The sequence below is a fragment of the Ahaetulla prasina genome, chromosome 3, assembly GCF_028640845.1.
Source record: "Ahaetulla prasina isolate Xishuangbanna chromosome 3, ASM2864084v1, whole genome shotgun sequence".
Taxonomy (NCBI): domain Eukaryota; kingdom Metazoa; phylum Chordata; class Lepidosauria; order Squamata; family Colubridae; genus Ahaetulla; species Ahaetulla prasina.
In genome coordinates, this window is record NC_080541.1 from 33,510,278 (window position 1) to 33,519,687 (window position 9,410).

The 9,410-nt window shown below is 39.6% G+C and overlaps 1 protein-coding gene across 2 annotated transcripts in view; it reads left to right on the top strand.

The window, feature by feature from the left end:
* CCNE2 (cyclin E2) overlaps positions 1-9,410 on the top strand; it is a 28,253-nt gene that overhangs the window by 17,336 nt on the left and 1,507 nt on the right. For both annotated transcript variants that reach the window (XM_058178866.1, XM_058178868.1), the window contains 2 exons: positions 1,487-1,598; positions 9,070-9,224. In XM_058178866.1, the coding sequence (XP_058034849.1) occupies positions 1,487-1,598; positions 9,070-9,224 (267 nt within the window). The remainder of the gene's footprint in view (positions 1-1,486; positions 1,599-9,069; positions 9,225-9,410) is intronic.

The window sequence follows — 9,410 nt, forward strand, 5'->3', positions numbered from 1 at the left end:
TAGTGTAGATGCAAAAAAGAACCAGTTTTAACTTTCTTTGGAATGTGACAAAGGAAGATAACATCACCTGTTAACCTCCATGTATTAAACCAGCTATAATTGTAATTTATAATTATATAAAATATTTACAGGTAGATTTTTGTTTGATTTGCATCAGAAATACAAATGTTCTTGACTTCGTAGTAAAAGCGAATTCCCTATCCAAAAGAAGAAAGCTGGGAGACAGTTTTACACTAAGTTAGTTAAGATACTAAAAATAAAAGTTTTGGCTCAAAATACCTTAATTCTACATTTATGCCTTGATCTCTGGATCGCAATCAAAGAGCAGAGAAGATCCTGCAAGTCTGAAATCTGTTTAACCTTGAAGTAGCACTAGCTAAGTTTCAGCTCAATGCGGATGCGTAATATTTAATTCAATAAACTGAATCTAGATAGATCTACTAAAAACGAAGAGAATAGATAAGTGGATACAAAATATAAGCTTCCAACCAAATTGCAGACTGCTGTAGGTGGGAAAGCAAAACAGCCACTTGACTGGGCTTTGAAGTATGAAAGTTGTGAGACTTAATGTCTGGTGCTCAGCTTCAGTTATAAAAAAGCAATTACCATCAGCTTTGCATGAGAAATTAACACTGATTGGGAGGCAGACCCACAGCACAAATATAGTCAGATGCAGATTTAATGAGCCAGTAAATCAGAGTTTTTCTAATATAAAAATTGTGGGAAAGATTGTGGCATTAAGAGTTGTAAACCTAATCTTACATAGCATTTTCTCCAGTAAGATTACATTTCTAACTAGAGCATACAAAACATTTGCTAGACCAATTCTCGAATACAGCTTATCTGTCTGGAACCCACACTGCATATTGGACATTAGTACAATTGAGCGCATCCAGAAATATTTCACAAGAAGAGTCCTTCACTCCTCTTCTTGCAACAAAATACCTTATGCCTCCAGACTTGAAATTCTGGATTTAGAAAATTTAGAACTACGCCGCCTTTGGTATGACCTGAGCATAGCTTATAAAATCATCTGCTATAATGTCCTTCCTGTCAATGACTACTTCAGCTTCAACCACAACAATACACGAGCACACAATGGATACAAACTTAAAGTGAACCGCTCCAAACTCAATTGCAGAAAATATGACTTCAGTAACAGTTGTTAATGCCTGGAATGCACTACCAGACTCTGTGATCTCATCTCAAAATCCCCAAAACTTTAACCTGTCTACTGTTGACCTCACCCCATTCCTAAGAGATCTGTAAGGGGCATGCATAAGAGCACCAGTGTGTCTACCGTCCCTGTACTAATGTTCCCTTTAATTGTATTAATTTTATGTATTCAATTCATGCTTATACTTATATATATTATTTAATATGTACTCGACAAAATAAATAAAGATATAATAGATTTTATGCTGAGTTTATATTGAGCAACAATTGATGTAAAGTTCTTTCTAATAATATGTATGTCATTCCACAGCTTTTAGATCTCTGTATTCTAGATGTCAATTCTCTGGATTTCCAATATAGGATATTGGCAGCTGCTGCCCTCTGCTATCATACCTCAGAACTAGTAGTAAAGAAGGCTTCAGGTATGGTAAACTATGAATAATTGTGTATTTTATTTTTGTTTTAGGAAGTTAATGTAGGTGAGTCTGCAAGTGTTATAAGACATTGAAGGGCACAATATTTAATACATTTGGCATATTCATGAGATCATCATAAAAGTGATGAATTATAGTATTCCCCCCACCCTATCTCTCTGTGTGTGTTTTGTCAGTTAATTGAGGGGTGAGCAGGTAGATCTTCTAGAAAAATGGCATCTAAATGTTCAATACAATACTTTCTTTTTTCATCCTAAGACTTCCTGCTTCCTGGGCTTGCCTCATTCATCCTCTCTTCCTTAATTTTCTTTAATTTCCTTCTTTTTCAGACACACATTAAAATAATAGATTTCTTCTATGATTTCCATGGCCAATTTTCACTTCTATCTTAACCATGATTAAAAAACATTGTCTCAGTATGAATTGGGGAATTTCATCCAATGAGATTCTCTGTCTCTCTTTTTTTAAAAAAATATGTTCTTCTGTTTCTTTGTTTTTTTTTTTCTCTTTTGTCTTGAACACTTGATAAAGAAAACAATGTAAAGAATGAGGAAAAATATGGCTGTATAGCTATTTTCCACTCTTTTTCCTTCTTTATGCTCTTGGATAGTCTCCTTGCTCTGCTCATTGATATGCAATAATTTAGAGTTTTAAGAGAAAATAGCCATATTTCTTTCTGCATTCTCCTCCTTCCCCTTCATTTTTTTTAGTTTGATTTACAATGTTTGCAATTATATTCAGTTCTCATGAGAAAATTTTTGCCTTTTTATTTGGACTGTTTAAAACCTCTGCAAATAATTCTTATGTAGTCTTTTTCCCAGTTGTGCCATTTTGGTGTAAATCTTTTTACTATTTATTAGAGCATTCTGCTCCTATGAATAATATGATTCATGTTAAAATCCAACAGTGATTAATCCCAAGTAAACATGACTAGCCATGGAATAAGAAGTGTTTATTCTATTGTCTTAAGTTGTCAGACTATATAAATGTTAATTTCCAATCGTATTTCCATTCCAATGACTTACTTCCTCCATTATAATAAAATACACCTGCAAATACAGTATATGTGCTCCAGCCCCTCAGACTTCTCCCGTTCCCCAAGTGACCAGATTCCTCAGAGCTTGGACCTTCGCCTGATGTTATGCAATGCGCGGTCCGTGGTGAACAAAGCCCCCCTGATTTCCGATCTTATTCAGGAGGGGACCGCGGACCTTATGGGCATTACGGAAACCTGGTTGGGCACGGAAGGGGGGACTCCCCTGGTTGAGATGTGCCCACCAGGTTTCCGAGCATTCCATCAGCCGAGGGCCCAAGGTAGGGGTGGAGGGGTGGCGGTTGTTATCAAGGAAAGCCTAGAACCGAGGGAGACCACTGTACCTCAGATATCTGGTTGTGAAACCCTCTATGTGAAGTGGGGCCGTAGGACTCAGGTGGGCTTGTTGATCACGTACCTGGCTCCTTGCTACGTGACAACAGCCCTGCCCGAGTTGCTGGAGGTGCTCCGGGTTGGCTGTTGAGACCCCTAGACTGATGGTCATGGGGGATTTCAACTTGCCATCAACCGGCACGGCATCTCCGGCGATTAGGGAGTTCATGGCCTCCATGACGGCCATGGACCTGACTCAAGTAGTGGACGGCCCTACTCACATCGGGGGAGGCACACTAGATTTGATTTTCATCTCGGGTCAGTGGATGAATGATCTGGAATTGGGTGATATAGTCGTTGAACCTTTGTCATGGTTGGATCATTCTCTCCTTCGTCTGGACTTTCGGACCACTACTCAACACTGCAGGGAGACGGGACCAATGCGTTGGTTCTGTCCCAGGCGCCTGATGGACCCGGAGAGGTTCCTGACGGAGCTTGGGCCGTTTCCTGAGGAGCTGGTCCGCGGCACAGCCAAAGAACTAGTCGTGGCCTGGGAACAGGCCGCGGCTGAGGCTCTGGACCGTGTTGTGCCTTTGCGGCCTCTGACCCGGCGTAGATCTGAACCAGCTCCTTGGTTTTCTGAGGAGCTAGGGAGATGAAACGCTGGAAAAGACGCCTACAGAGTGCCTGGGGGTCCAGCCGTTCCGAAGCTGACCGAACACTGGTTAGGTCATTTATTCAGACCTACCTAGTGGCATTGAGGGAGGCTAAACGTACATACGTCTCCTCCCTTATTGCATCGGCAGATAACCGCCCGGCCACCCTGTTTCGGGTGACCCGCTCTCTCCTGCAGCAGGAGGCGCGGGATGACCCCTTGCAGGGTCGAGCCGAGGATTTTAGTAGGTATCTGCACGATAAAATCGCTCAGCTCCGAGACGGTTTGGACCAAAATTGGGTAGATCCAGGTGAGACGTCAGAGCCTCGTCTTGTTGAGACTGTTTGGGATGAGTTTGATCCTGTGACTCCTGAGGAGGTGGACAGGTTGCTGGGTAGGCTTAATGCCACTACATGTTTATTGGACCCGTGTCCCTCCTGGTTGGTGCTGGCCACACAGGAGGTGACACAGGGCTGGCTCCAGGGAATTATTAATGCTTCTTTGTTGGAGGGGGTTATCCCTTCCGCCTTGAAAGAGGCGGTGGTGAGACCCCTCCTCAAGAAGCCTTCCCTGGACCCGGCCATTTTAGGTAATTACCGTCCTGTCTCCAACCTTAGCTTTGTGGCGAAGGTTGTAGAGAGTGTGGTGGCATGACAGCTACCCCAGTTCCTGGATGAAACGGTCTATCTAGACCCGTTCCAGTCCGGCTTCCGGCCTGGATACAGCACAGAGACAGCTTTGGTCGCGTTGGTTGATGATCTCTGGATGGCTCGGGATAGGGGTTATTCCTCTGCCCTAGTCCTATTAGACCTCTCAGCGGCTTTTGATACCATCGACCATGGTATCCTGCTGCGCCGATTGGAGAGTTTGGGAGTGGGAGGCATCATTTATCGGTGGTTCTCCTCCTACCTCTCTGACCGGTCGCAGACGGTGTTGGCAGGGGGGCAGAGGTCGACCATGAGGCGCCTCATGTATGGGGTGCCACAGGGGTCGATTCTCTCACCCCTCCTGTTCAACATCTATATGAAGCCGCTGGGTGAGATCATCAGTGGTTTTGGGGTGAGTTATCAACTGTACGCTGATGACACGCAGCTGTACTTTTCCACCCCAGGCCACCCCAACGAAGCTGTCGAAGTGCTGTCCCGGTGTCTGGAAGCCGTGCAGGTTTGGATGGGGAGAAACAGGCTCAAGCTCAACCCCTCCAAGACGGAGTGGCTGTGGATGCCAGCATCCCGGTACAGTCAGCTGCAACCATGGCTGACTGTTGGGGGCGAGTCATTGGCCCCGATGGAGAGGGTGCGCAACTTAGGCGTTCTCCTGGATGGACGGTTGTCTTTTGAAGAACACTTGACGACCGTCTCCAGGAGAGCTTTTTATCAGGTTCGCCTGATCCGCCAGTTGCGCCCCTTTCTTGACCGGGATTCCTTATGCACAGTCACTCATGCTCTTGTTACCTCTCGCCTGGACTACTGCAATGCTCTCTACATGGGGCTCCCCTTGAGGAGCACCCGGAGACTTCAGCTAGTCCAGAATGCAGCTGCGCGGGTGATAGAGGGAGCTGGTCAGAGCTCCCATATAACACCAATCCTGCGCAGACTGCACTGGCTGCCTGTGGTCTTCTGGATGCACTTCAAGGTGTTGGTTACCACCTTTAAAGCGCTCCATGGCTTAGGACCGGGTTACTTACAGGACCGCCTACTGCCACCGTTTGCCTCCCACCAATCCGTGCGCTTTCACAGAGAGGGACTCCTTAGGGTGCCGTCAGCCAAGCAATGTCGGCTGGTGGCCCCCAGGGGAAGGGCCTTCTCTGTGGGGGCTCCTACCCTATGGAATGAGCTTCCCCTTGGACTTCGCCAACTTCCGGACCTTCGGACCTTTCGCCGCAAGCTTAAGACCGATTTATTTATCCGCGCGGGACTGGCATAGAATTTTAGTTGTTTTGAAGAAACAGAAAGCACGTGTCATACAAAAAATAGAATATAAAGGTAAAGAGATATACCAACAGGATAAAATTAAAAAGGCATTCTCAGAATTTTATACTGCACTATATGCAAAAGACAAAATATTGGATAGGGACATTTATGATTATTTGAAAGATTATAAGGTTAATATTCTAACATTAGAACAGAGGGAGGAGCTGAATCGGCCGATAGCTACTGGAGAAATAGTGGAGGCAATTAAACAATTAAAAATGGGGAAAACCCCTGGTACAGATGGTCTTACAGCAACTTATTATAAAAAACACAGGATGAAATATTAGGCCCACTTAAAGAATTATTTAATCAGATACAATTAGGAGTGGGAATACCCCCGTCATGGAAAACATCTTTTATTTCACTGATACCGAAAGAGGAGCAAGACTGCTCTAAACCTGGTAACTACAGGCCGATTTCACTTTTAAATAATGATTATAAGATTTTTGTAAAAATAATAGCAAATAGATTAATGTTAGTTTTACAACAAAGAATTCATACTGATCAATCTGGTTTTATAAAAGGGAGGCAGATGAGGAATAATGTTAGACAGATTATTAATATATTGGAATATTTGGAAAAGAAGAATACTTCAGCGGCACTTATTTTTTTGGATGCAGAGAAAGCCTTTGATCGATTGCATTGGGATTTTTTATTTAAATTAATAGAGAAAATGCAATTTGGAGACTGTTTTATTAGAATAATTAAAGCGATTTATGGAGAGCAAACAGCACAGATTATAGTAAATGGTAGTTTGACAGAAGTTATTAAGATTGCGAAAGGAACAAGACAGGGATGTCCCTTATCACCATTATTGTTTGTTTTGACTCTGGAACCATTATTAGATAAAATACGAGAATTAATGAAAATAGAGGAATTAAGATTAGACAATATGAGTACAAAGTTAGAGCTTTTGCAGATGATGTAGTGGTTACGTTAACAAATCCTATAAATTCAAGTAGATTTTTGTTGGAAGTAATTGATAAATATGGAAAGGTATCAGGATTTAAAATAAATCAGAATAAAACAAAAGTGATAATTAAAAATATGTCTATACAACAGAAACAAAAACTAGAGGAAATGACAGGATTTGAGGTAGTAAAAAAGGTTAAATATTTAGGGGTCTATATTAGCTCATCGAACAAGAAACTTTATAAGAATAATTATGACTTGCTATGGCAAAAAGTTCAGAATGATATGAGTGTCTGGAAGAAATTGCAGTTATCCCTATTGGGAAGGATTGCGGCTATTAAAATGAATGTGTTACCTAGATTTTTGTTTCTGTTCCAGATGATACCAATAATTAAAAAGGATAAAAATTTGGAAGATTGGCAGATTGGGATTAATAAATTTATATGGCAGGGTAAAAAGGCGAGGTTAAAATGAAAATAATACAGGACTCACGGAAAGAGGTGGTTTAAGAATGCCTAACTTTAAACTATATTATGAAGCAGTAACCCTTTCAGTAATAAGTGACTGGTTTAACTTAACAGAGGAAAGAATTTTGAATATAGAAGGTTATGACTTGTTATATGGATGGCATGCGTACTTATTTTATGGAAAAAAGTGGATAGGGCTTTTAAGAATCATGTGTTGAGAAGTGCTCTTTTGGTCTGGAAAAAATATTCCTATAAATTAGAATACAAGATTCCTATATGGGCGAGCCCTAGACATGCAATAGAGAATATAAATATAGAACAGAAACAGGAAATGATTACTTATAAAGAACTTTTGTATGCTGAAGGAGGTAGATTGCAATTAAAATCATTACAGGTATTAAATGAAGAAGGGAGGAATTATACTTGGTTTCAATATGGGCAAATAAGTGCTAGATGGAAAGAAGATCAAAAAATTGGTATAATGCAAAGGGAGGAAAATTTAATAAAGCAAATTAGAAATCAGACCCAGGAGCATATAAAGAGATTGTATAATGTGTTGCTTGAAATAGATTCGGAAAAGGATTTGGTAAAGGATTGTATGATAAAATGGGCACAGAATATTCAGGAACCAATAATGTTGGAAACATGGGAGAAAATTTGGGTTAGAAATGTTAAGTTTACACAAGCACAGAATTTAAGGAAAATTTTTATAAGATGTTTTATAGATGGCACTTAGATCCCAAAAAATTATCATGTATGTATCCTAATATCCAAGCGAAATGTTGGAGGTGTGATTGTGATGATGCTACATATTTTCATATTTGGTGGACTTGCAAGAAAATTAAGGTCTTTTGGATAAGAATTTGGTGGATTATTCAAAATGTACTGAAGAAGAAGATAAAGTTCCTGCCACAATTTTTCCTTTTGGGAATTATAACGGATTGTACAGGGATTGAGACTAAATTGATTCTGAACTTAATAACAGCAGCAAGACTGTTGATTGGACAATACTGGAAGAAGAAGAGATACCTACAATAGAAGAATGGATATTGAAAGTTATTAATTTGGCTGAGATGGCTAAAATCTCAGCGTTTTTAAAAGACAATACGCAGGAAAGATATTTAATTGAATGGGAAAATGGATTGATTATCTACAAAACAGATATCAGATTAAGAAATATCAGATTGCCTTTGAATAATTAGAAAGTTATTTTATGTAATGGGAGGGGTTGGGAGATGAAAAGCTTTGGATGTGGTTATTTGGATTGGAAGGAAAATTTTATTCTATGTTTGGTTTATGTATAACTTTACCTTGTGATTGACCGGGAAGCCGGGGGTGGGGAGGAGGGGAAAAAGGGGAAAAATGTTTTGTTTTTTTTTTGGGAGGGAGGGGGGAAAAAAGGGGGAAAAATGTTTTTGTTTTTTTAAAACTCTTTCAATAAAATAAAAAAAAAAGAATTTTAGTTGTTTTTAGGGTTTTAAATTTTTAAATTAGGTTTTGGGATTTTAAAAGTATTTTTAGATTGGGCTAATTTAAATAAGTTTTTTAATTAATATTTTATTCTACTATATGTATCCGATTGTTGTTTTTATTTTGCCTGTTCACTGCCCTGAGTCCTTCGGGAGAAGGGCGGTATAAAAATTAAAATATTATTTATTTTTATTTTTATTTTTATTTTTATTATTATTATTATTATTATTATTATTATTATTATTATTATTATTATTATTATTTATTATTATTATTATATGTTAAAAGACTTATTCAGATCTTCAAAGGGCTCTTCATTTCAAGAATAGCTGAGCGCCCTCCATGCTGCTTTTGTTCCTTTACTTGCAATAGTGAAGAGACGTTTGAATGTGTTGGCAGACCAGATATTGGCGAGTGCTAGAGATTGCTAAAAGACGACTCTCGGGCAACACTGTCCTGCACTTACGGTGACTAGAAGAGGCTTCTATGCAAGAACAATGCAAAAGCTTCTAGCCTTGCAAGTTAACAGAAGTAAAAAATAAACAGGAGGCTTTGAGACATTAGTATATCACAAATGTCAAGTAGGCTACAGTAAATTGTTTCACTTTGTTTTTAGGACTGGATTGGGCTAATATTGCAGAATGCGTAGAGTGGATGGAACCATTTTTCAAAGTAGCAAAAAAAATACCAGTGAAATTGAAAAATTTCAAGAAGATTGCAGTGGAAGATAGACATAACATACAAACCCATACAAACTATTTGGATATGTTGGTAAGAATGAATTTTCCCTCTTTAAATGTGTTTGGTCTTCCATTGTGATTATACTTTCTTGGAATTAGAAGAATGCTTCTTTATATCTTTCCTACCTAATATAGTTATTTGCATTTTCCTATGATTCTAAGATGACAAAAACCATACTTCCATCTACCCTGGTCTGGACAAGGCCTAGAATATTGG